This window comes from Carcharhinus amblyrhynchos, chromosome 30 (assembly GCF_965287045.1).
Source record: "Carcharhinus amblyrhynchos chromosome 30, sCarAmb.v2.hapA, whole genome shotgun sequence".
In the NCBI taxonomy this organism is placed as follows: Eukaryota; Metazoa; Chordata; class Chondrichthyes; order Carcharhiniformes; family Carcharhinidae; genus Carcharhinus; species Carcharhinus amblyrhynchos.
In genome coordinates, this window is record NC_137353.1 from 1,377,557 (window position 1) to 1,405,167 (window position 27,611).

Here is a 27,611-nt window from a genome sequence, read left to right on the forward strand (position 1 = left end):
GAAGGCTGTGGGTCATTGAATTTATTCGAAGCTGAGTTAGCCAGATTTCTGATGGATACGTGAGTTGAGGGTCACGGAGGAGCAGACAGAAAACTGGAGTTGAGACCACAACCAGGTCATCCATGATCTTGTTCCTGTGCTGTATTGTTCTTTGTTCTCTGTAATGAATAGTTGAGCACGCTGGAAGGGCTGAATGGCCTTCTCCTGTTCTGATGTTCCTCTCTGATAGGGTGGAGGAGGTGAACGGAACTTGGTGCGAGTTAAGATATGGCCAGATGTCAGGTTCGCGGAGGGCAGAGTGTGGGAGGCTCGCCAGGAATCGGCAAGTCTCAGTGAGATAATCTCAGAAAAAATTGCAGCTGTTCAGTAAATATTGTGCATTTGTATCGTGCCGTTCAGCGTGTCCCAGTACTTCACTGCCAGTCAAGCATTGTTTGAAGTTTTAAACTGTTGCAATGTGGGAAAATGAGGCAGGTAGTTCCCCCAAACAGCAATAAATAGACCACTAAAATGCACATTGTACAAAACATTCAGAGAACAGGGGGACATTGCTGACTCCTGCTGCTGGGATGTACTCACCTGGCCAAACTTCTGATAAATAACCCCAAACTTGAAATGATTGCTGATGACGTGTTCGTCAAACGTTACAATTAGCCGAGAGGCCTGAAGGAGACAGGAGGAAATGTAACAAAGTCACTTCAAAGCAAAGCATTTACCTTACATCAGTAACATTCCCCTGAGTACTTTGTAATTACCATTCACAGCCAGTGCAATAACAGCTACAGAAATGAGATGATGAAAGCTAGATCAGAGAAATGAAAGGGATTGAAAACTAGAACTGACACCTACCTTAGGGTATAAAACTGGGTAGAAACGATCTACATTCACTTCTTCACAAACCAGCTGCAAATAGAGGAACAAAAGATCATTTCAGAAAGTTTCTTCCACTGATTAACAAACTGGGATTGCTCACGCAGTGGGAACCATTGAACCATGTAGCAGATCTGCCAGGCAGTCAGAACTCAGGAGTTTGCTTTCTAACTTTAAACCGGATGTTCAAATTCCTTCTCAGGTAAGTTTCACGTCCTGTGACCCCAACGCAGGTTGGGCAATATCCTTGACCAATTGGGAGGAAAGGAAAGCTGAACGAATGAGGAAGGAGGAGAGTGACCAATGGTCAAAGAGGAAAATTAAAGAGATACGTAACTTTATTGGAATTAAATGTAAGAAAGTCAACATAGAGAGGCTGGCTTCAGAGGCTGCACACTCAGTTTGCCTGGCTGCATTTTCTGCAGGGCTGGGATAGAGGCGAGGGGGGGGAGTGGTTGGAAAGAAAGAGAAGGGAAGAGAGATAGAGAGAGAGGAAGAAAGACAGATAGGGAAATAAAGAGGGGATAGTGGAAGAGAGAAATGGGAAAGAATGGGTGAAATGAGAAAGATAGAGCGAGAGACCAGATAGATAGAGTGTGAGATGGCAGATGGACAATGAGATAAAAGAGGGAGAGAGTGAAAGAGAGAAATAACACTGACCCAAACAAGTGATGGGGTGGAATTTTCTCAAAATCTTTTAAGTGTAAAACAGGCAAGAAAGTGAGAGGTTTTCTCGCTGTTTGTTTCAGTGAGGTTAGTAACGGGAATTTACGGTACTCTGTGCAAAACAGAGGCCAGAAAAATTAGAGTATTTTTGTGGGATTTGCGGAACATTCTTGTTCCAGTCCTACTCTGGCCCCCTTCCCACAAATCCTTTTGTGTTACATGGATGAATGTGACAGCACGGGTTTGATGAGCTGAAGGAATTGTTCCTGGGCTGTATTCCTCTTTGTTCTTTGTATCCAGGCCACTTCATACTCTTATCCAGAACAGGGAAAACTCATCAATTTTGTTCTGAAATTCCATCCCTCTCGCACCTTCATCTGGTCCATCCCCAACCCTCCTGTTCCTTGATCTCTCTGGCTGTATCTCTGGGAAAGCCTGTGTGTGAATATTCATCACAAACCCACTGACTCCCACAGATATCTCAAGTACACCTCCTCACACTCCGCCTCCTGTAAGGACTCGATTCCATTATTCCCGTTTTTCTCTGTCTCCATCACATCTGTTCCGATGAGGCCATTTTCCACAATGGTGTTACTCTCATGTCTGCCTTTTCTCTCTTTAACTGAGAATCCCCCCCACCCCTCCCCCTCCGCCCCACTGTGATTGATGGGACACTCAACTGTGTCCAACCCATTCCCTACATCCTTGTCCTCACCCCTTCCCCTCCCTCCCAGAACCACAATAATGTTCCCCTTCTCCTCACTTTTCACCTCCCCAGCCTCCACATCGAAAGGATCATCCTCCACCATTTCCCCACCTCTAGCATGATGTCACTACCAAACAGACCCTACCCTCGCCTCCCAGCGTTCCAAAGGGATATTCCCTCCATGACACCATGGTCCACTCCTCCAACACCCAACATCTCATCCCCTTCCCACAGCACCTTCCCATGCAATCACAGGAGCTGCTCCCTCGTCACAGTCCAAAGGTCCCAAACACTCCTTTCAGGTGAAGTAGTGATTTGTTTATACTTCTTTTAGTTTGGTTTACTGTATTCACTGTACAGGAGCTGATAGGCAATTGGCAGTCGGCAGAGTGTAGGTTTGAGGTTACATTTAAATCAGCCATGATCTTATTAAATGGTGGAGCAGGGGCTCCATCCTGCTCCTGGTCTGTATGTACACTGTGGAGATTAAACACAGGCTTGGGTGGCTTCTTTGCAGAACACCTCGGTTCAATCAGCAGGCATGGTCCTGACCTTCCTGTCTTGCCTTTTCAATTCACTATTTTGCTCTCAGACCCACATATCTGTCCTCAGCCTGTGGCACTCTCCCAGTGAAGCCCAGAGGAAACCAGAGGAACATCTCCTCATTTTCTGATCGGGTATTTTACAGCCTGATGGAGTCAACATCAAGTTCAACAACATCAGATCACATTAACTCAGTCCTCCATTTTGAATTTATTTTTCAAATGTCTGTTTGTATTTTGTTTTTGCTTTCAGACTTTAATCTGATATTGACATCTACTTTGGTGCTATGTTTAACTTCTTTAATGCCACCATTACCAGTCCTTTGCCTTTTGTTTTATGACATGTTTGATAGTTAGTTTTCTTTACCCTCGAATGTATCACTGAAATTTCCCTTTTGTCCACCTGACCATTCCCTCTTTTTCAAGGGCATAAAACAAAAGAAAAGAACTCGGAGCAGGAGTTGGCCATCTGTCCCCTCGAGCCTGCTCCGCCATTCAATAAGATCATGGCTGATCTTTCTGTGGACTCAGCTCCACTTACCCGCCCGCTCACCATAACCCTTAATTCCTTTACTGTTCAAAAATCTATCTATCCTTGCCTTAAAAACATTCAATGAGGCTCAACTGCTTCACTGGGCAGAGAATTCCACAGATTCACAACCCTTTGGGTGAAGAAGTTCCTCAACTCAGTCTTAAATCTGCTTCTCCTTAGTTCTAGTTTCACCCGCCAGTGGAAACAACTTCCCTGCTTCTATCTTATCTATTTCCTCCATAATCTTATATGTTTCTATAAGATCTCCCCTCATTCTTCTGAATTCCAATGAGTATAGCCCCAGTCTACTCAGTCTCTCCTCATAAGCCAACCCCCTCAACTCCGGAATCAACCTAGTGAATCTCCTCTGCACCCCCTCCAGTGCCAGTATATCCTTTCTCAAACAGTACACAGTTCTCCAGGTGTGGCCTCACCAGTACCTTTACAGCTGCAACATAACCTCGCTGTTTTTAAACTCCATCCCTCTAGCAATTAAGAAGCAAATTGAATTTTATCCTTATGTACCTGCTGTACCTGCAAACCAACTCCTTGTGATTCCTGCACAAGGACACCCAGATCCCTCTGCACAGCAGCATGCTGCAATTTTTTACCATTTAAATAATAGTCCACTTTCCTACCAAAATGGATGACCTCACATTTATCAACCTATCGCATTCCGACCCCTCTTCAGTTCCAAAGAGTCATATTGGACTCAAAATGTTAACTTTATTTCTTTATCAATAGTTCCTGCTGGACCTGCTGAGAATTTCCAGAACTTTTTTTATCTCAGGTCTCCGGCATCTGCAGTATCTTGCTCTTATTTTTATCGCCCCAGTGCCCAGTCAACCAAACCATACCATCTAATCAATATCAACAGAAGACATTATAATTGATGACACAGGATCACAAGTACTTATTTTCTTTAATGTTACAGAAAATCTCAATCCATCTTCAGAAAACCCAATGTTAAAAGTTTAAAAGTGGGAATTTCTAAAACTTTATTGGCCAGTTTAATAATAGTTAAAATATGTGAGGGGTGGGAGGTATGGGAAGGGTTTGAGAAAAAACCTTTTTACCCAGAGGGTGGTGAGGGTCTGGAATGCGCTGCCTGGGAGGGTGATGGAAGTGGGATGCCTCACATCCTTTGAAAATTATCTGGATGAGTACTTGGCACATCGTAACATTCAAGGCATACAAGTGCTGGCAAGTGGGATGAGGTGGGCAGGTCAGGGCATTTCCTGCTTCGATGTAGATGTGATGGGCTGAAGGGCCTCTTGGACACTGTAGTATTCTGCGATTCTGTGATACATTTATAAATGGCCTGAACATTCCACTATTTGTTTCTTAAAAATGGGTATGATGGCGTTATGAACTCATTACAATCACTCCCAACTGGTCTTTGTAAGAAGCTTTGGAAAGTTTGAAATCTAATTCCTAATTCCACAGGAGAGAAGCTAGAATGATGCGAGGTTTCTCCTGGCAGCCAATCTAACCGGAATCAGTTTCACCTATTGTCTGGCTGCGAGCTGAAACATTTTCCAACAAAGAGAAATATGGAGCAGTGCTGATCTTCCAAGATTAACACAGAACACAACAGCGGATTATCATTTCCTTCCGGAATATTGTAAGAAAGCTCAGTATAAATACTGGCAAGCTTCATAAAAACATATACAGACAAGTCTCCTTTATCTCAAACTGGAACAGGTAATAATACCACATTCCTCTGGGAATAGATTTTTAAAAAAATTATTCATGGGATATGGGTGTCGCTGGCTAGGCCGGTATTTATTACTTGATGCTAACTGCCCTTGGGAAGGTGATGGTGAGCTGCCTTCTGGAATCACTGAAGTCCGTGTGGTGTAGGTACACCCACAGTGCTGTTAGAGAGGGAATTCCAGGATTTTGAGCCAGTGACAGTGAAGGAATGGCAATGTAGTTCCAAGTCAGGATGGTGGATGACTTGGGAGGGAAGTTTGCAAATGTCGGTGTTCCCACGTATCTGCTGTCGTTGTCCTTCGAGATGGGAGCGATTGTGGGTTTGGAAGGTGCAGACTCAGGAACCTTGATGAGTTGCTGTAGTGCACCTTGTAGACGGTACACACTGTTGCCACTGAGTGTCCATAAGACATAGGAGCAGAATTAGGCCACTTGGCCCATCGAGTCTGCTCCGCCATTCAATCATGGCTGATTATTTTTCTCATCCCAATTCTCCTGTCTTTTCCCCATAATCCCTGATCCCCTCATTAATCAGGAACCTATCTATCCCTGTCTTAAAGACACTCAATGACCCGGCCCTCCACAGCCTTCTGTGGCAAAGAGTTCCACAGATTCCCCACTCTCTGGCTGAGGAAACTCCTCCTCATCTCTGTTTTAAAGTATCATCCCTTTAGCCTGAGGTTGTGCCTCTGGTTCTAATTTTTGCTACTAATGGAAACATCTTCTCCATGTCTATTCTATCCAGCCTCACAGTATCCTGTAAATTTCAGTAAGATCCCCCTCTCATCCTTTTAAACTCCATCGAGTACAGACCAGAGTCCTCAACCATTCCTCATGTGACAAGCCCTTCATTCCAGGGAAGATTCTTGTGAACCTCCTCTGGACTCCTTCCAAGGCCGGCACATCCTTCCTTAGAGACTGGGCCCAAAACTGCTCAGTGATGAGGAGATTGAACGTTTGTGGATATTTCAGTTACAGTAAGAAGTCTCACAACAGCAGGTTAAAGTCCTCACCTGATGAAGGTGAGTTGCAAATGGTGCTGAACAACGCTGCAATCATCAGCGAACGTCCCCACTTCAGACCTCATGATGGAAGGAAAGTCAGTGATGAAGAGCTGAAGATGGCTGGGCCTAGGACACTCCCCTCAGACACTGAAGCAGGGACCCCAGGGCAACTCCCTCCTGACTGTATAACACTGTGCTGTACAACCTCTGCTGGGTCTGTCCAGCTGGTGGGACAGGACATACCCCAGGTTAGTGATGGTGGTGTGGGGGATATCATCAGTAAGATGATCTCTGCTGATATATGTGGAAGCTGTTGTGTGACTAGTTTATGAGGCAGTTCTCCCAGCTGTTGGTAAGGAGGATAGTGTAGGGTCAATTGAGTTGGGTTTACAGGTGTTTCCAGTGCTTCAGTTGATGCTGAGTGGTCCGTTCAGTTTCATTCCTTTTAGATCTTTAAGTGGTTTGTTACAACTCAGAAAGCAGGTAAGAGCCAATCACATTGTTGGAGTCACATGTAGACCAGGTCAGGTAAGGATAGTGGATAGTGAACCAGGATTTTTAATTCCAGATTTTCAACTAATTCAAATTTCACCCTCTGCCATGGTGGGATTTGAACCCAGGTCCCCAGAGCATCACTCTGGGTCTTTGGATTATAGTCCAGTGACCATTCCACTACATCATCACCTCCCCTTTTTGCCCCATTTGGTAGCGTTAAAACCAGAAAACCCTCGCCTGTACCCCATGACCGTTTTGTATTTTTTTTCTCCTTAATAAACTGACTGTCAAAAACTCACTAAAAACTGGAGATTCAAAGCAATTAAAGCCTGTCCACCATCTACAAGCCACATATCAGGAGTGTGATGGAATACTCTCCACTCGCCCAAATGAGTGCAGCTCCAACAACACTCAGCTTTTGTATCATATCAACGTAGTCCTGGTGACTTTGTTAAGGAGATAAATGCCAGTGACCATGGCTCTGTAGGGCTGCAGGTCCATATCGAACTGGCAGCCATTTCGGGGACAGGGAACTGGCATTGTTCATTATCAACAGTATTTCCATCCACCCAAACATTTAACCAGGAGATTCTTCATTATTTTTAAAGGAAGACAAAAGAGTATTTACGCACCTTTGCCATTTGGACCACATTAGGGAATTCAGTGAGACAAGAAATGGGGATCACATCCTGATAGGTTTTGTATTTGGTTCTGTGGATAAAATATTAAAAGAATAAAAATAAACACAAGATGATTAATAAAATTCCCTTTATCTTAATAAACAAAGCAGAATTATTTTGCCAAACATGTTTTAATTATGGCTTCAAGCAAAATAAATGAATGTGCTTATTTAACAGTGTTTCATTACATTTTCCAAAATCAATAATTCACAGAAACTTGACAGTGGAGAAGGCGGCCATTTAGCCCATCGAGTCTGCACTGACTCTTCGACAGAGCATCCCACCCAGGCACCATCCCGATAAGCTCATGTATTTACCCAGCTAATTCCCATAACCTATGCGTCCCGGGACACTAATATGCAATTTAACCTGGCCAATCCATCTAACCAGCACATCACTGGACTGTTGGAGGAAACCGAAGCACCCAAAGGAAACCCACGCAGACACGGGGAGAATGTGCTGACTCCACACAGACAGTGACCCAAGGCTGGAATTGAACCCTGGTCCCTGGCGCCGGGAGGCAGCAGTGTTAACCACTGTGCCATCGTGCTGCCCACCAAACTGCCCACCAAGAAGCGGGTTGATGGGTTTTTGATAAGAGAGGGGATTAAGGGTTATGGGGAGAGGGCGGGAAAGTGGAACTGAGCCACGACAGATCAGCCATGATCTTATTGAATGGCGGGGCAGGCTCGAAGGGCCAGATGGCCTACTCCTGCTCCTATTTCTTATGTTCTTATGTTCTTATAAACTGGTTTGGAATTGGTTCAAGAATCAAATATATGAAGAGTGATGCATTAGTCATTGTAAAACCATGGAACAGCATCTTATGGCTATTTCAAAACTGTAACTTTGGAACCCCAGTGATTAGCAAAGCTCACACCACTCCTGAGATGATTAGAGACTCAAATTCATGACTGAATTGAGGCTAATAGGGTTTTCCCCACGTTACACAGTAAATCCAGGGAAATAGCTTGAATATTTCTTAAAATCAGAAAGTTTCACTGGCAGGTGTTTCACACACACACACACACCCCTCCCACCCCGGGCACCTGTGGACATGCAAAACTCTGTACCCACAGAGACAGGAGCTTCTTTGTGCCAACAGACCTACCTCAGCAAGAGGCGGAGATGTTCCTGGTCGCCAATGACATCATATTTGAGGGAGAATACTAAGTGTCCCAGCGCACTGTCAATGCAGTAATAATTAAAATGTTCCTGGTTCAAAAAAGAACAAAGAGGCAATTTAATATTCAGACGCAGTTTCTGATCAAAATCTACATTTGTTGATTTCACATTCCAGATGAATTGCCCTGACACACACTTGTCTGTACACGTCCACAGACATTACTGTGCATATCGTTTACACCTCTCACTTCCCCGAATTCACTGAAATTATTCCCACTGTCACTTCCTTCCACGTGTAACCGAAAACACTGGTTCATTTGCCAGTCAAACTGTATGACTTGTTCAGTACAAAGCTAAAAGTAGATGTGGCAGGGAAGCGGAATTTGCAGACTCGAGGCGGGATCAGGATCTGATCGGAGAATTTGCCCTGGTTTGTTGATCCCCGATTGTGGAATCCTCACGGATACAGGGGGCAACATTTGTTTTAAACTGTCAGCCCCAGTGAGGGGCAGATGATGAGTGGCCATCCATCGCAGGTGGACTGCAAGCTTGAAACTGTTCATTAACGGTGACCCCATGAATAAGATTAAATACATTTAATACATGCTGAATATTTCAGGAGGAGTTCAGGAAAGTATTGAATCGTTTATATGTTGATAAAACTGTTACTAACTTCAAATGGTAAAAATAAAATAAATATTGAGAGTTTGGACACAGAGGGAGCACCCGGCTCTCATACTCAATGTTGTGAGAAGTCAGCACGCACCTCACCTCACTCGCCCCTTACTGTGTGTGAATCACTTCAGTCACACCAGTCGGAAGGAAAACTGGCAGAACGTGGCGACCCTGTGTGTGGACAATAGTCATCAGGATATCTTGTGAGGCCACACTCAGAACCCTGACAGGCCGCTTGTGGCTCAGGTTGCCCACTGCTGGTCTACATCATTGTTTTGGGGTTCCCCGGGCGTTACAATACGTTTATGAATGAAGACGGGGATCTCCACTGCACAAGATTTTAGATGTTAGCCCAAAGTGACTGAAAAGAGGCGCCTTCAAAGCCAGGAAAGGAGAAGAGTGACTGCTTATACACTGTGGATTGTAACTTGAGAATTTCTACGCAGTTTTACCACAATTTTAATAAGCAGACCTGATGTTTATCTATTGTAGATACAGGTTATTTACGATTAATAGACTCTGTGTATCAGAACTCACTCAGTTTCTTCCTACCTTTCCCAGGAACTGTTTCCTGTAGAGTTTGGCTATTGTGTTACATTCCAACTTGAGTTTGGAAGGAGATGATAACTGCTCAGTTTCAGGAGAGTTTCTTATTTCATGGTTTGTCCCCTCGATCCAGTAACCTCCAAACTGAGGGAGCAGGATGATAGGATACGGAGCATCACGCTGGAGGACCTAAAATAAAGAGCAGGGACTCAACCAATAGCCTCCCTTCATGATGTGGAAAACTATCCCAGAGAGCAGAGCTTAAAGACAGTTAGGTTCAAACATCCAGGGAGCCAAGCAGAAACAAAGAGTTTGTTCAAGTTTACAGGTCAAAACTGGGCAAAGGATTTAGAATCTCCAAAGTTAGAATCATCAAATTCAACAGAGCAAAAGGAGGCCATTCGGCCCATTGAGTCTGCACTGACCACCACCCAGACCCTATCCCCATGACCCCCCCATGCATTTACCTTAGCTAGTCCCCCGACACTAAGGGGCAATTTAGCATGGCCAATCCACACACGTTTGGACTGTGGGAGGAAACCAGAACACCCAGAGTTGAAAAGTGAGCAAAGATATGACAAATCGAATGGCAGTTAATCAACATGAACGAGCTTAGGTTTTAAAACTGTTTAAAAAGGAAGAGGCAGGAGGACTGAAAGAAGTTCAGAGAGTAGGACACAGTGCGATTGAATTGATAAAGGCAGCAGGAAGTACAATGCTGCAGTTTCAGCTTGGGAGGAAAATCCTAAACAATAATTCCTGATGTGTTGAATCTGAGCTGTGACACTGCTCGGAACATTTTGCTAACTTAAGTGTTTTATACATTTAGCACAACGATACAAATACTATCGGGGGACAAGGAAAGCTGAAAATGAGAAACTGAATTTGTAAGCTCGAGTAGAAAGGATTGGATGGGAGAATTTCTGCAGGTTTCTCTCTGTTTCCATGAGGAACCTCCAACTGAACAGCAGAAACATTCACCTTCAGCTGTTCCCACTGGTTTTTCTACAATTATCCAGCCAATAACAGTGTATTTATGGTGAAAGGCTGGAGAACCTTCCAGCAATGTGAGAAACATTGACCTTAAGAACCTGATTGATTAAAACAATTCCTTCAGATTCATCTTCTCAAACCTCCCCGTCAGAGTTAGAACCCGTGTGTCAGACACTGATCAGACTGAAAATAACTGCTTTCCGAAACAGCTCAGACTCCGATCCAAGCTGAAGAAGAAAGCTGTCAGAGGAAGAACCCACACAGACAGCAGCAAAGTCAATCTGTGCCAAAGACTTATCTCCTTTATAGCAATGGCTGTTGGGAGGTAAGCTATAATATTCAGACTGAACAGCTAAATGGGCAGCTGGGTGAATGAACAGGGATAGGATGGGTGAAGTGTTAGGGTTGGTAAAGTGATAGGGTGACTGGTGGGCATTCTGGCAAGGGGATAAGTGGCAGGGTCAGAGGTGGGTAAGGTAAGTGGGTAGGGTGGCAGTGGGTGAGGTGCATAGATGGGTAGATGATTTGACAGGGATTTGGGGAGTGGGGTTAGTCAGGTGGGAGTGGCGTTGGGAATCACATGGAGTCACATTTGGAATTTTATCTAGCATTTCCAAGCTAACTATCCAAATAAGAACCTTGGAACTGTCCAAGTCTCTGACTCTAAGCCAAAGTCTGAGGGTCCCAATGTCAGTGTTCACACTCAGGCCAACATTCCCAGTATCAACGCACTGACCACACGCTCGAAGGTGGATCTCACTGTCTGCAGGCCTGACACAGGACTCCCGAAACAAGCACTCTATTCAGGGTTTCAACATGGCAAATAAGCCCCAAGGAGGCAGAGAAAATGCTTCAAGGACACACACACAAAACCTCCTTGAGAAAGTGTAATGTCTCCACTGACAGCTGGGAATCCCTGGCCTCAGACTGCCCAAAGTGGAGGAAAAGCATCCGGGAAGGAGCTGAACACCTGGAATGTCATTGCCGAGGACAAGCTGAAGCCAAGCATCGATAATCAAAGGAGCGCTTGGCAACACGGAGACGAGAGGCTCCTCCTTCAGAGAGTTGTTAGTTTCCACCACCATTCACAACTTAATATTGAGGACTGCAGAGTTTAGATCTGATCCTTCGATTGTGGGATCACTTAGCTCAGTCTATCATTTGGTGCTTATGCCATTTGAAATGCAAACAGTCTTGTGGTGTAGCTTCTCCAGGTATACCTGGTGCTGCTCCTGGGATGTCCTTCCTGAACTCTCCACTGAACCAGGGTTGATCACCTGGTTTGATGGTAGAATGGGGATATGCCGGGCAGGAGATTAACGATTCAGGTAGAGTACAGTTCTGCTGGTGGCCCACAGCACCCCATGGTTGCCTAGTTTTGAGCTGCTAGATCTGTTTGGCTTTGATCCCATTCAGGCAGTCTAAATGAAGACAGGACTTTGTCCCCAGAGGACTGTGTGATGGTCACACCAACCAATACCGTCATGGTGAACACATCTGTAACAGCCTGAGTGAGCTCAAGTATGTTTTTCCTTCTTGTTGGTTCACTCACCACCTTCTACAGACTCAGTCTGACAGCCATGCCCTTTAGGACTCGGTCTGTTCAGGCAGTAATGGTGCTACATACAGACACTCTTGGAGATGGATTTTGTTTTTATATGTTCTGCCTGTTGGTCTAGAAATCAAGTTGGGAATAGTTCAATAGCCAGTTTCCTGCCTTATAGAATTACTGAATGTTACCACATGACAAGAGGCCAATCTGCCCATTGTCCACACTAACACATATCTTACTCTCCATAATACTTCATATTTCTTCTTTTCAAACATAAGACAATAAGACATTGGAGCAGAATTAGGCCACTCGACCCATCAAATCTGCTCCGCCATTTAATCGTGGCTGATATTTTTCTCATCCCCATTCTCCTGCCTTTTCCCCATAATCTCTGATCCCGTTATTAATCAGGAACCTAGCCTGTCTTAAAAAGACACTCAGTGACCCGGCCTCCACAGCCTTCTGTGGCAAAGAGTTTCACACATTCACCACTCTCTGGCTGAAGAAATTCTTCCTCATCTCTGTTGTAAAGGATCGTCCCTTTAGCCTGAGGTTGTGCCCTCTGGTTCTAGTTTGTCCTACTAGTGGAAACACCCTCTCCATATCTATTCTATCCAGGCCTCACAGTATCCTGTAGGTTTCAATAAAATCCTCCCTCATCATCCTTCTAAACTCCAACAAGTACAGACCCAGAGTCCTCAACCGTTCCTCATACAACAAACTCTTCATTCCAGGAATCATTCTTGTGAACCTTCTCTGGACCCTTTCCAAGGGCCAGCACATCCTTCCTTAGATACGGGGCTCAAAACTGCTCACAATACTCCAAACGGGGTCTGACCAGAGCCTTATGCAGCCTCAGACATACATCCCAGCTCTTGTATTCTAGCCTTCTCGACATGAATGCTAACATCTATCTAATTGAAATCTGCTTCAGGATAGAATTTTGGATAATGAAACTCCTCCGAAGATAGAATTTTTAAAAACTTCATCTTCAATTTTTTTTAACAATTATTTCAAATTTGTACCCCAGAGTCTAAACAGTGAATCTAGTTATAGAAACAATAAAATCTGAAAGCCTTCTGTCTAAAATAAATCTCACCTCTGGCTTTACACAGTAGCACTGATGTCACATCCAACACTTACATTTCAACAAAGATTAAAAGCCCCTCTTGGGGTGCAGTTGCTCTCCGTGGTACGGGTGTGTTGTTCCACATGTAACAAAATTTAGCACGCCCCTAAAGCTCGCAATGACATTTGGGAACTGTGGCACCTATGGTCAACTGAATTTAGAATCTCTCCTGATGAATTGTAGATCTTTATAGGCGCTGGAGTTAAATCCCGTCAACAGCTGTCCAAAAAGCAATGGGACAGCCAGCAGGAAACCACCACCACCTCCCCCAACACACACACACACACACACACACACACCCACACACCCCAGCCTGTGTGAGACAGGGCACAGAGTTTGGCTATGCTCAAGGCAGATACACAGCACTGAAATGAATGCTAAATTACAACAGCAGTGGAGACCCTTTTACAACAATTCCACACCTGGATTCATGTCCAGTTGCAAAAATAATTGCATTTTTTTGACAAATGCCGTTAAAAAATAAATGCACAATCAAGGTGCCGTACCTCATGAACACTGGGGTAAGGAATGTAATCTTCTTCAGTCTGGAACATAGAAGACAATGTTATTTTATTACACAATCACTGAAGCCTGTTTCACATGAATGTTTTTAAAGACATTTTTGCATTGAAAGCTTCCTGTGATAGTTTATTGGTCAGTGCACAAACCTGCCCCACAATGAACCATAAGCCCAGCAAGGTTCCTGCTCCAGTACCAGATCAAAGTGAAGTTAAGGCTTTCAGGCAGGAGAGGCTCTGAGTATCATTGGGGAGGACAATCAGACAGGATCACTAAAAACCTCCTAGGACAGCAACAATGCTCTGCAGAGTGTCTGATTCTGGTTATTGCATTATTTTTTGCTTATAACCCTCTAGTCTTTGTTACTGGCCTTGCAATTTCAAGTCCCACAAGGGCAGCTTGAGAGTTTGAATTCAATTTTTAAAATTTGGAAATTTAAGAATCAGTTAGTTCCTGCAGAGTCTCTGACATCGACCTGTTGTACGCAGCTGGCTAGTTGCACAGTGTGGACTTTGAGATGGACAGGCATTGCACATGGTGCCTCATAAAGGAACGATCGCTCATGCCCAGCCTGTTTATTCAGGGTGTACAAAACCATGGATTATGAGGAGGAATGGTCAAACTGTGTGGCACATTCCCAGCTACTGCACAACTGTACACCTTACAGGGAACAGTGTCTATCAGTAAAAGTCATCATGAAGCTTTAGGATTGTTATTATAACCCAACCAGGAAGAAATCTTTCTGTCCTTACCTGGCCTGGCCTGTGTGTGACTCCAGCCCCATACTCATCTGATTCCTTCTGAAGTAGCTTGATAAACCATTCAATTAATGAGGCTAATGAGGGATGGGTGAGAAATGCCAGCTTTGGCAGCAATGCCCACATCCCAAGAATGAAATAAAAATTGATGAATGTCATCATTTTTTTTCTCCTACAGTCTTTAAATTTCCATGTCTCTGCCTAAAGAGCTGTCCTTAATTTTAGTCCAACACTATTCTATAATTGGTTGCTAAGACGCGCAGAGTACTGCCATAGTTATCTGACTTCTCTCTCTGATCGAGAATAACATTGGAAACTTGCCACATGATAAGTCATAATGGTGAATTTAGATGGAACCAGTCTGTGCACGAGGGTATCTGAACTTCAAAAAATGTCATTCTTAGGAAATGAATGTGTGCATTATCGATAAGGCCCAGCATTGAGAAGGTGGTGAGCTGCCTTCTTGAACCACTGCACCATGTGGCACGGGTACACCCACAGTGCCAGTGCCCCAGCCCAGGTGCTGTCAGTGTGAGGGTAATATTGAACCTCGTTCCCTGGTCCAGACCAAAGATGCCCCTCAGTGTCTCTGAACTCAGACAACTGTTTACGTAGAAATTGTTTGAGAATCTGGATGCGTGGTCTGAGGGGAGGGGGTGGTGGTTTGGAGGGAGGTGGAGGGCTTGAGTTCATACTGACTAGCCCTCAACCATCTTGTATCTAATAGCAACGTGTTTAGAGTTATCTTACAAAAGATTTGACTATAAACCTGGCAAGGAACAGCAACAAATGGGTACATACTTTAAGAGGTGGTGGGAGAGGACATCTCTGTTCATCCATTCTGCATCCCTAGATGATAGACCACATGAGAAGGGAGAAAACAGTGGAATGCATTAGTTAGATGCAAATAGCACAGGAACCAAATGATATGCTAACAATTTATTTGTCAAATCCGTGCTTTTGCATTGCAGATTAGTGATGGCAACAAATGCAAAACATTCATTTTGTCTTTCGCGTAGCCAACGGAAAAAGGGTGTGGCAGCCTGCTTGTTTCCATAGGCTCAGCATGTTGGAGGCCTGTGCTCACTGTGACTCAGTTCACATCCACAGCAGACAGTAAAGGGTGGGTGGGGTGGGGGGGGGCGGGTACAGAGGCATTTCCTGTCCATTAGCAGCCGGTGTTCCTCACTGAGAGGCTGGTGTTTCCTCGAGCCAGTGGGGTTCTGCCATGGCTCTGTTTGTGACCCAAAGGCTGGGTTTCAACCCACAGATGTTTGAGCACATGGGGCAGGACATCTCATGAGGTAGTGGGATCCGGAGTGCAGGATGTGCCTCCTTTCCTTCCCTATTGCCACTGCCTCAGCATCAAGGGTTCAGACATAAAGCATGATGCGGTTTGATGGACAAGTTGTCATTAATTTGAATTATTGGTAGCAACCTGCTCTTTGTCATTAATGTCAATGCTTCCACAGTCTAACGTCATTCCCACTCATAGTATAAAGAGGGATTGACAGATATAATGGGCACCAAAAGATGGCGAGCACCATGGGGGTGCTAAAGGCAAGGCCAGCAATTAAAAACAAGGCCCTGTGATTTTATCAGAATGTTTGTTTATTCGTCTCATTTCTGTCTTAATCCCTAAATTCCAAAGTGGATTGTAATGAATTTGCACCAATGAGAACACAGGTTTTCTCATTCATGTTCTTCAGAGTAGATTACATCAGAGATTTACTGGTTGATTTATTTGGAGATCCATTGAAGGTTAGCAGTGAAATGGGAGCGATACGCTTGGGATGCTTGCTGCAATCCAAAAGGCCGCAAGTATAAGGAGAAAAACATAGAAAATAGGAGCAGGAGACCATTCGGCCCTTCGAGTCTGCCCTGCCATTCATTGTGATCGTGGCTGACCAGCCAACTTAAATAACCTGTTCCCGTCTTCTCGCATCGATCCCCTTCGCCCCAAGTACCATATCTAACTGCTTCTTGTAAACAAGGTTTTAGCCTCAACTGCTTTACGTGGCAGCAAATTCTCTAGGCTGACCACTCACTGGGTGAAGAAATTTTTCCCATCTTTGTCCCAAGCAGTCTATCCTGTATCCTCAGACTGTGATCCTTATTTCTGGACACCCCCATCTGCAACATTAAGGAAGTCATATCCTAAACAGAACAAACCATAGAACCACTGTTCCAGCTGTGACTCCCAGACAAGGTCCCCCCGTTTGTCAGGAGTCTGGATGAGGAGGAATAAATTGTCTTTATTCAACTCTCTCAGTTGGTCACAATAAGGTTAATTTAGAAAGGCTCTCATCCCCTGTGGATAACTTTAAGTCACGGGTCGATAGATTTCTGACAGACAAGGGAATTAAGGGTTATGGGGAGAAAGCGGGAAAGTGGAAGTGATCCACTTCAGATCAGCCATGATCTTATTGAATGGCGGGGCAGGCTCGAAGGGCTAGATGGCCGACTCCTGCTCCTGTTTCTTATGTTCTTATGTTTTTTTCCCTGTCCAAATATATTTGTGTTTTGAAGAAGCCAATTTAACCAGGCATTCTGAGCTAAAAAGAGTGAGCGAGTTTATTAGATACTAAAACATAAGAAAAATCTTAAACCCAACACTACTAACTGATTAGAAGTAAGTAGTGAGTCCAAAATAACATTTAAGAAACACATACCTATCAGTCTTTGGCTTGTGTGGTAGGAATAGATGTGAAATTTTGCAGCCATTAAGTTGGGTAATTCTGGTATCGCTGACTTCAGCAGTTGGTTCAGAGATTCTTAGTTGTGCATCTTAGCTAAAAAGTTTTGTGTGCTTCCTTTTGGAAGAGGGTCTTCAGTTGTTCTAAGTGAGTTTTCTAGGTGTTGCTGTACGCTAGGAGATTGCCTAGGTCCAAATGCAATTAGATAAGGCCACTACTCCCCAGTTCATCAGCTTTCGAAAGGTAGCGGGGGCATTTTGAGGTTCAAGTGGCAGTACCTGACACTGCTGCAACTCATCTGGAGTTACAAAGATGGAGATTTCCTTCATGTGGGCAGCAAGAGAATCTGCCCGTATCCTGCCAGTAAATTCATCTTTGTGATATAGGCATCTTTACCTACCCTATCTATGCCATCTCTCAGGCAGGGTATCGGGTAGGTGTTGAATGTGGTCACTGCATTAACTTTCCGTTAGTCAATGCAGAACCTTAAGGAACCATCTGGTTTGGGCACCAGCACAGCTGGAGATCTCCGGCTCCTGTTGCTGGGTGTTCCAGCGAGGAGCTAATCTCCTCTTGGAGCTGGGCCAGCTTTGCCGAGAGACCATGACCTACACATCATGTGGGGCTAGTGTGGTACACCTAATCTAAAGACAAATATTTCCCATTTCTCACCATTCAAAAGATATTCTGCTTTTAAAAAATATATACTTTTTAAACCACTTCACACATTATCACAGTGTATTCCATTTGTTAATTCCTGCTCATTCACTCAACCATTGATACCCCTCTGCAGCTTCTTTGCATTCCACCCCCCCCCCCCCAACTGCTTATTGCCTTATTATTTTGTATTGTAGGCGATTATGTAGCCATATTGCCAGTGGGCACCTGATCACCTGGGTTTGAAGTCTAGTTGGTAAAAGTAGAATTCAATAAAAAGTGAATTAAACATCTAATGCTGCTGATGAAACAATTGTCGATTGTTGGAAAAACCCATCTGGTTCACTAATGTCCATTAGGGAAGGAAATCTGCTGTCCTTACCTGGTCTGGACTAAACGCGACTCCAGAACCACAGCAATGTAGTTAACTTTGAAATAGTCTAGCAAGCCACTTAGTTCAAGGACAATTAGAGATGGGCAATAAATGCTGGCCCAGCCAGTGATACCCACATCCCGTGAATGAGAGCAAACTCTGATACATTACACTCAGTCCTCCCATCCAAGTTAGTAATATATATTGTAAATCGTTGAGACCCCAGCCTTGATTGGAACAGTCTGCAGACCTGAAAATGTCCAATATTTTCTGCTCTCTGTTTTCTGTTCAATTGCCAAACCTCGATCGATGACAATATATTAACCCCAATCCCAGGAGTCTTATTTTTGTGTAATATCCTCTGCTGTGATACACTTCTGAAAATCAAAGCACGCTACATTCCTTATCCATCTTAATTATTACATCCTCAAAAAACTTAACAGATTTCTCGAATCATAGTCATAAAGACGTTTAGTGCAGAAAAGACCTGTTGGCCCATCCAGTCCGCACTGACAGTAACTACCACTAAGGTGCACTAATCCCATTTTCTTGCACTTTTCCCATATCCTTGAAAGTTAGGATAGTTCAATTACTTTTTGAAGGTTGTAAAGTTTCTTTATCATTTTGTCAAACACATTTTCATAAAACCATGTTGGATTTACTTAATTATGATTTTCTAAGTGCCCTGGTTTTGTTTATTCATTCATGGGATGTGGGTGTCACCGGCAAGGCCAGCATTTATTGCCAATCCATAATTTCCCTTGAAAGGACAGTTAAGAGTCAACCACTCAAGTATCAACAGCAATTTGTGGCTCTGGAGTTACGTTTAGGCCAGACCGCGCAAGGACGGCAGATTTCCTTCCCTAAAACACAGTAATGAATCTGACGGGTTTTTTTCAATAATTGGCAAACACCAGTGGACATTATTAGACATTTCATTTGATTTTTATTGTTGATTTTGAATTTCACCAACTGGAATTCGAACCCAGGTCATTACTTTGTGTGTCTCCAGTGGAAGTAAAAGTGTTGGAAGTAAAATTTATCCCTGTTCCCACCCTACGTCACTGGCTGGAGTTCCTGATTTCTTCCTGAAGGAACTTCAATCTCTTGTCTGGAGTATCTCCCACTGAAAACCAGGATCCTGAGAATCAGACCATCTTCAATCGGTAACATTGCTGTATCTCACATGCCCATCAATAAATATGACTGCTGTTTTAATATCACATTTCTCATTAATTAACCATTTATTTGAAATAGCAATGCTCTGTTTGATAGTGTTTGTGAAGTTTGAGACAGAGGGACAATGTGCTGAAAAGCAATCCCATAGTATTGCACAGAACAGATAAAACCATGTTTGCTGGACTTTCAGTTACTCAGGAGTTGAAGAACAACATCTTACCTGCATCTTTTCAATCATTTCAAAGAAGTCACTGTTCTGAGGAGGAAACAAAGAGAATATCAGTTTGAAGCAACAGTGAAATCGCACAGCGAGCCTGAAGCAAAAACGTTGCAAAGTGAGGCTCTGTCTCTGAGCGAAGGGAATGTGGATCAGTGCATTACACACACACCTGGAAAAGTGGGGGCCACATTTCTCAGGTAAGTTAATCTGCGTACCTGATTCTCCAGCTGTGGACAAAAGAGGCACACAGAATTTACCCTTAAATATATTTTGCCGTCATTAACCCTGAACCTGCATAACCAGAACAATTTCAGCAAATCTGTGTACTGGATCGTAGCTGCAATGTTATTATTGGAGTGGCACGGTGGCACAGCACCAGGGACCCAGGTTCGATTCCCAGCTCGGGTCACTGTCTGGGTGGACTTTCCACATTCTCCTCGTTTCTGCGTGGGTTTCCTCTGGGTGCTTCAGTTTCCTCCCACAGTCTGGAAGACATGCTGGTTAGGTGCATTGACCCGAACAGGCATGGTAGCATGGTGACTCGGGGAATTTCTCAGTAACTTCATTGCAGTGTTAATGTAAGCCTTACTTGTGACTAATAAATAAAATTTAACTACTTTTAATAGATAGGGTTATGGGGATGGGGGCTGGGTGGGATTGTGGTTGGTGCAGATTTGATAGGCCTCTTTCTGCACTGTAGTGATTCTCTGATTAATTGCTCTCTTATAGCCCCAAAAATTTCAATATTTTTAAAGAATCCTTTTTCTGATAGCTTTGACAGGGTTTGATCAATGATTGGCATCATCCAGGTGACCATTCTTTACACGCTTACCAAGCGAGGCGAGCTCACAAATAATTCATCTGTGACGTGCATCATAATTAAGCACACTTTTATTCTTAACCTCGTCCATACATCTTGCAACAGGCCTCACTCAACAGCTTGCAGGAGTGATCCTTATCCTCTGTTTGTGCTGGGATACAAAGCTGGCTGTAGTTTCCCACTTGTATATCAGAGATCAGGGCAGGATCAAAATGTGGAAATTCACTGTATCATTCAATCCTAACCTGTTATAATCCCTAATCACAGTTACGTTTCTCTCTATGGTTACCGGTGACCTTGTTCCTCCTGTGTTTTGCCTCTTGGACACAAACCTTAAGTATTTTGGTGAATTGTAGTCAATGTCCTGGCAATCACTAAAGCATTTGGGACAGCCTAGCATTGTAAACTTCCAAACAAGTCTTTCGATTATAACCTGCCATCACTGTCAGACTTGCTGTCTGTGCTGCATTCTCTGACTTAATCAAAGCTCTGTTCCACATCTCAAAGTCAGTCATCACCTTCAGACTATCCCCTTCAGCTTCCTTCAGGCTTTACGTTTCCTGCACTCCAATCCTCACCAAATGACTCAATCTCTGCATCTTGTTCTCAATAATGAGGCATTTTCATTACCTCCTTCGTTTCTTCAAAGACATGTTCTTTATGTCCCCAAATCCACCCAACAATTACTAACTCTTGCATTGCAAGAGCTGATAATATTCCAATGGGCTGCCGGTACTACAGTCTGATCAGGAATAGAGGTTTTTGCTCTGTTTCCCAGTGAAACAATGTACAATGTCGATATAACCACTCATGTTAAAAAATTAAACATGGAATTCTTTCATTTATGTGGTTAGGGCAGTGCGCAGCTGATGGATCTAGACCAGGAAACTTACTGGTTTCATCCCTTCTTTGCTAATCAGGCAGTGGGAACGACAAGCTGTTTGACCTCAGTATCCAGAAATCTGGGAAAGCCCTCTCCTGGGCTCTCTCTGAAAGAGTTCTGATGTTATTGTCTGATGGGGACAGAGTCCGTTCAGCCCCTGAGGCTCTCCGTGTAATATAATCTGGTATTATGATTCAGTTGTTCACATGAAGAATAACTGGTTGGGTGAGATAAACAGCGTAATCAAATCCTGCAGAACTAGCAAGAGGAAAAAGTGAGAAACTGGTGGAAACTCAAAAGAAAAAAAAACATGTTGAAAAGAGGACACCATAATTGTGTGACACAGCCCGGGAGGGATAGTTACAAGACAATGGGCCAAATGTTCCATGGAGGGAAACTACCACCATGGAGTAAACCCATTCTTGGAGTCCTTTCCTCCAAGTATAGGATCATCGGGGGAAGCAAAGACATACTCCCCTTTTTATAGCTCTATAGTGCCATATTCTGATAATATTACATGTGCCAAAGTCACTTTAACAAACTGGAGAGAAGGGAAGTGTGCAAATTAAATGGGTCAGGGGAATAGTTAGGAAATGGGGGAGTAGCCAGGGGTCTGGATAGTTAGCTGGGGAAGGTAGTCAAATGGTCAACGTGTAGTCGGTGCTGGGGGATCGAGTCGTGGGCCGCGGGAGCAGGGGGATCTAGTCGTGGGCCGCAGGGGGGATCCAGTGAGGAAGGTTTTGGAGGGGTTGTTTGGTGGTGGGAAGGTAGAGTTGAGAAGTCGTGTGGGCAATGAGTGGTAGAAGGAGGGCAGTCAGGAGGTTTAGACAGGGAGTTCAGTGGGGACATCAGTGAGGTCAGGAGTTGGAATTGGTTTTAAATCTTTCTAACTGTTCCTGGCTAACTATTCTGCTAAATGAGTTGGAATTGTTAAATTAGGGTTTTAGAGGGTTCTAGATGCAGTAGTATGTGGGGAATTCTGAGGAATCCTGAAATGAATGTTCTGGGATACCTTCAGGATAGTTCCCTCTGGAGAATAAAGATTTTGGCCATTAATATATTCCATTTCCATTTCTGTCATCCTATTTTTCATTCCCTTTTTTCTGCATTCCTCTTCATAGGTGAGCTATTCTAAGGGATTTGAGAATGTGTTCTCTTGTTGCCTCTCACTGGGCAATCCAAGTCTGTGTAGCTAATGAAAGATTCACTTTGTGAAGTGTCTGTACAGTGCAACAAACTGTCCATTTCGTAAGCAACACATTTACTGATTGAAATGTTGCTCACGCAATGAGATTGCAAAGAACAGCACCTGGACCTCACTAATCTTTCCCAATGCCCATTCTGAAAGCACCTCTGAAGACCAGCTATGACCTTAATTCCTCCGTCCACTCTAGAATGCATTGTAACCTCTTCCTTCACACCCTCGAAGTCACTGTGCTAGCTCCTTGGAGTACAAACATATCCTAGAACACACTGTAACTACAGTAGCATCCAACCACTTGCTTTGACACAGTGCCTTTAACACGGTAAAATATTCCGACAGCAGCATCATCAACTCAATCTGACACAGAACCACATGGAGGGAGATATTAGGACAAAAGTTTTGTCAAAGTGTTAGGTTGTAAAAAAAGTGTCCTAAATGAGGAAAAATAGATAAGAGAGGTGGAAATGTTTGAGGAAATTGCAGAGTTTATGACCCAAGTAGCTGGTGAACAAACCACCAGTGATGGAGTGACTAAAATGGGAAATGCACTTGAGACTGTAATTAAGAGTGTAGTCATCTTGAAGGATTGTAGGGTTGGGGGATACAGAAATTAGACAAGGTCTTGCAGGAATTTGAACACAAGAATAGAAATTTTAAATTGAGGTACTTCCACATCAAGAGCCATTGAATGTCAATGAGCACAGGGGAGATGGGAGAATGTGAGGTAGTATGAACACTCATGAGAGAAAATGCCTCACATTCCTCATGTCTACTCTTCAATTTTTATCATATCCAACATCCATGGAAGATCAGCTAACTGTTTCCACTGAGAATTTCCATCACTATATTGAACACTGCAATAGACCTGCCTCAGTAACCATCCATTACAAGAGATAAAGATTGGAGATTACAACATCTCGACAGGAGTAACACTTGCCCAGTGAATGAAAGAGAAAGTTGAGATGAAGATGTGGTCAGAACCAAAAAGGCCAGAGACCCAGAATGAAAGGTGAAGCTACAAGATGAAAAGGTGCTTTATGTAACAGGAAGATAGCTTGCATATTTTTGCGATTAAGATTTGAATTTTAAAGAGTCTTTTAGACTTTTCTACCTTTTTAAACTGTAATTTTCTGTTGAGTGAGTATTTTTGGGTGGATTACATTTTACAAAAGATTTTAGTGACCAACATCAGAAATCTCACAAATGCCACTTGTAAAGAAGCTTAGCATAATAATTTAGAATTTTCCTTTGTAATTGTATCACTGTTTTAAGAAGCCAGTACATTGCAGTTGGGTTTTGCTGCAGACTTCAAATTTGACTGTTTATGAGTAACACAACATTCAGCAGAGTTACTTCAGAAAAAAATAAACTCAACTATTAACTTTCAGTGAAGTCAGGGACCAAAGCCAAGGACAGAACATCAAAAACACGTAAATAGCTCTTCGAGTACGTTCCAAAGGATGTAACTATCTACCTGCAATTACACTTTCTGCAAGTACTCAGGCAGAGTTAATGATTAAAAGCGACTCATATATTTCAAGGTCTACTCACAATATCAGTCCAGTATTGGAACGGCGAGCCCACAGTCCTTTCCATGTTTGGACTTAGCTGCAGCAGTTGATTTTTCGGCATGTTGACTGACCTGGAAAGTCTAACTATTCTTCCTCTTAATATGCATGTCCAGCATCTTAAATCAGAGTAGGACAGGTGACCATTTCTCCTTCCTTACACTTGTTAGTTGAGCTTTTTCCTCTCTGCTCCGGCGGAATATACCAGTAGTTATATGTGTTTGCCATATCAAGCTGGATCAGTGTGTGGAACTACTGGCTCTTTGCCAGAACAGCAGAACTGACTGTACAAGACCTGGCAAATGACAGCATGTTGCAACAATGGTGCTTTAATGTAGACAAAAACACAGAGGCAGCTACAAAACTCGCTCCATTCACAATTTACGGAAATCTGTCACAAACTCACTCCTTTATCTCTTCACTAAACGCAGCCCCAAAGCTTTTATTTTAAAACATCGGTGAGTTTTGTTACTTGGACTATTCCAATGTCCGCCTGGTGATCTCCCTTATTTCACCCTCAGGACACCCGAGATCATCTGCTCCTCTCCTAACCTGCACCAAAATCCCATTTCCCCACCACCCTGGTGTACATTGATCCATCAAAACATAGAAACTAGAAGCAGGAGTAGGAGGAGGCCATTCGGCCCTTCAAGGCTGCTCCACCATTCATTTTGACCATGGCTGATCAGCTAATTCTGCTCCCCCCTTTCCCCCATATCCCTTGGTCCCTTTAGCTCCAAGGAGGTATAGACAATTGCTTCTTGAAATCAGACAACGTTTTGGCCTCAACTACTTTCTGTGGCAGTGAATTCCACACATTCACCACTCTCTGGGTGAAGAAATTTCAGTTCCCAGTTGAATAATGCCTTGAGTTCAAAATTTCCATCCCTGTTTCCAGATCTCTCTATGTTCTGGTCTGTCTTTGTCTCTGTAATCTCTTCCAACCCCCACAACTCTGTTTCACTTTGTTCATTTAAATACATGGTACCTTCATACTTGATATTTCAATATCATAAGGGGACAATTTGTACACTGAAGCTTCCAGATTATTAAGCTCTAACCTCTATCTGTCTAACTCTCTTTGCGCCTCTAAGACACTGCTTAAAATCTACTACTTTGACTATATGCGCTAAATGTCACATCTAGCTTGGTGTCAGATTTTACTTCATATTTCTTCTGTGAAGATTGGGGATTTTTTGTTCCATTAAAGGTATTAAATAAATACAAGTTGTTGTTCTTAACTCTAACATGTACCTCACACAACTGTTACAGAAAATATTACAATGAATAGTCAGCATGGAAAGGGGAAATCTTGCTTGACCAACATTGTTGAATTGTTTGAAAAGGCAACAGAGAGGACAAGATGGTGGCTGTCCAGTGAATGTACTTTATCTGGATTTTAAAAAGACTTTTGATAAGATGCCCATGATAGACTAATGACGCAAGTCTAAATGAGGGTCTGGCAGATGGAATACAATGTTGATAAATGTGAGATCCATTTGGGTAGGAATAACAGCAAAATGGACTATTATTTAAATGGTAAAAATTGCAGCATGCTGCTGTGCAGAGGGATCTGGGTGTCCTTGTGCAGGAATCTCAAGGAGTTGGTTTGCAGGTGCAGCAGGTAATTAAGAAGGCAAATGGAATTTTGTCCTTCATTGCCAGAGGGATGGAGTTTATAAACAGTGAGGTTATGTTGCAGCTGTATAAGGTGCTGGTGAGGCCACACCTGGAGTACTGTGTACAGTTTTGGTCTCCTTACTTGAGAAAGGATATACTGGCACTGGAGGGGGTGCAGAGGAGATTCACTAGGTTGATTCTGGAGTTGAGAGGGTTGGCTTATGAGGGGATATTGAGTAGACTGGGGCTATACTCATTGGAATTCAGAAGAATGAGGGGAGATCTTATAAAAACATAAGATTATGAAGGGAATAGATAGATAGAAGCAGGGAAGTTGCTTCCACTGGCGGGTGAAACTAGAATTGGGGGGCATAGCCTCAAAATAAGGGGGAGCAGATTTAGGACTGAGTTGAAGAGGAACTTCTTCACCCAAAGGGTTGTGAATCTATGGAATTCCCTGCCCAGTGAAGCAGTTGAGGCTCCCTCATTGAATGTTTTTAAGGCAAGGATAGATAGATTTTTGAACAGTAAAGGAATTAAGGGTCATGGTGAGCGGGCGGGTAAGTGGAGCTGAGTCCACAAAAAGATCAGCCATGATCTTATTAAATGGCGGAGCAGGCTCGAGGGGACAGATGGCCAACTCCTGCTCCAATTCTTAAGGTTTTATGCAAGTCAGAGAATGAGGAATCAAGAGAATTAAGTGGCAGAATGGATTAAAAGTATGAAGCAAAGAGTAGGAGAAAAGACTTGTTAATTAGGGTGGCAGAGGGTGGGGCCAGGGGTCAGTGCTGGGGATCACCACGGTTCACAATTTACAATATCGATTTGGATTGCAGAATCTAAAACAATATTCTCTAACTTTGCAGTTGACTCTGATTTGAGAAGAACAGTTGATAGTCTGTGCGTTCTACCTAACGTTCGACTTCCTAACACACGTTGGAAAGCAAAAATGCTGCAATGGTATCACCACTGAATCCAATGCAGAACTGCCATTCTATAAAAAACCTTCTGAACCTCAACTCGAATCATACAAATCTCTCTGGAGCTCTTTGAATGTTTTGGAGTGATGCAGGTTTTGACAATGAGGGCAAATGCTGCATCCTCTGGGCTGACGTCAATATCACCAAAGCTCTGGTGAGCGATCCAGAAATAAAGCCTCGATGGTTCCACCTTTCTCAGTCAGTGGTCAATGGGATCTGCAACTCTGCGGGCAGCAACATTACACCTCCTCCATAAACGGGGCTTCAAGACAGTCCAACAGGTGACTGTTAAATACATTGTGAATGAAAATGACCTAGAAAAATTGCTACAGCTTTCAACGCGGGGGAGAGAGAAAGAGAAAGCTGGGGAGAGAGAGCAGGGGAGAGAGGGAGTGGAAGAGAGAGAGAGAGTGAAGCACACTCTTTTGAACAGTTTTTCTGAAGAAGAAAACATTAGCTTCCATTTATAGCCCTAAAAATCCCACAGATACATTTAAATAAAAGACTCTGAAGAGTCAAACTGAAGAGTTAAAACATTAGCTATTTCACTTTCAGAACTCCTGATGTAACTTGGAGAGAGATTATCTTTCACTGATGCAAATTATTCAGGAAAATGAAAGTTGGAAGGAAACCCCCTGCAGTACAAACACTTTCCTGGTGTGAGGAGAGATATATATGTGACAGCTACTAATTGGGGTTTTACAGAGCTCCTTTGCCTGTTGGATTTTCATTGCCTCCTGGCTTCCCCAATGAAATTAAAACTGAGCTCAATTCCATGTTTGAACAAGTCCATCTGCTTGTTAACTTCAGATTGCTGTCACAGATTGAGAATCGACCAACTGTATTAGAAAGTTTCATAGAATTATTACAAAACCCTATTGACCTAGACTTTGCAATCAAAAT

General features: G+C 43.4%; 1 protein-coding gene across 10 annotated transcripts in view; it reads right to left on the reverse strand.

The window, feature by feature from the left end:
• The window catches only part of LOC145360159 (rap1 GTPase-activating protein 1-like), a 503,018-nt gene that overhangs the window by 72,966 nt on the left and 402,441 nt on the right, over positions 1-27,611 (reverse strand). For 9 of the 10 annotated variants that reach the window (XM_080215160.1, XM_080215153.1, XM_080215152.1 and 6 more), the window contains 8 exons: positions 19,634-19,669; positions 15,310-15,357; positions 13,738-13,776; positions 9,564-9,746; positions 8,323-8,426; positions 7,164-7,242; positions 850-903; positions 580-663 (listed from right to left, as the gene is read on the reverse strand). In XM_080215160.1, coding sequence (XP_080071286.1) covers positions 580-663; positions 850-903; positions 7,164-7,242; positions 8,323-8,426; positions 9,564-9,746; positions 13,738-13,776; positions 15,310-15,357; positions 19,634-19,651 — 609 coding nt within the window. In that variant the 5' untranslated portion in view covers positions 19,652-19,669. Of the gene's footprint in view, positions 1-579; positions 664-849; positions 904-7,163; positions 7,243-8,322; positions 8,427-9,563; positions 9,747-13,737; positions 13,777-15,309; positions 15,358-19,633; positions 19,670-24,091; positions 24,356-27,611 lie in introns of those variants that run through there. The other variant, XM_080215156.1, reaches the window with a different exon arrangement.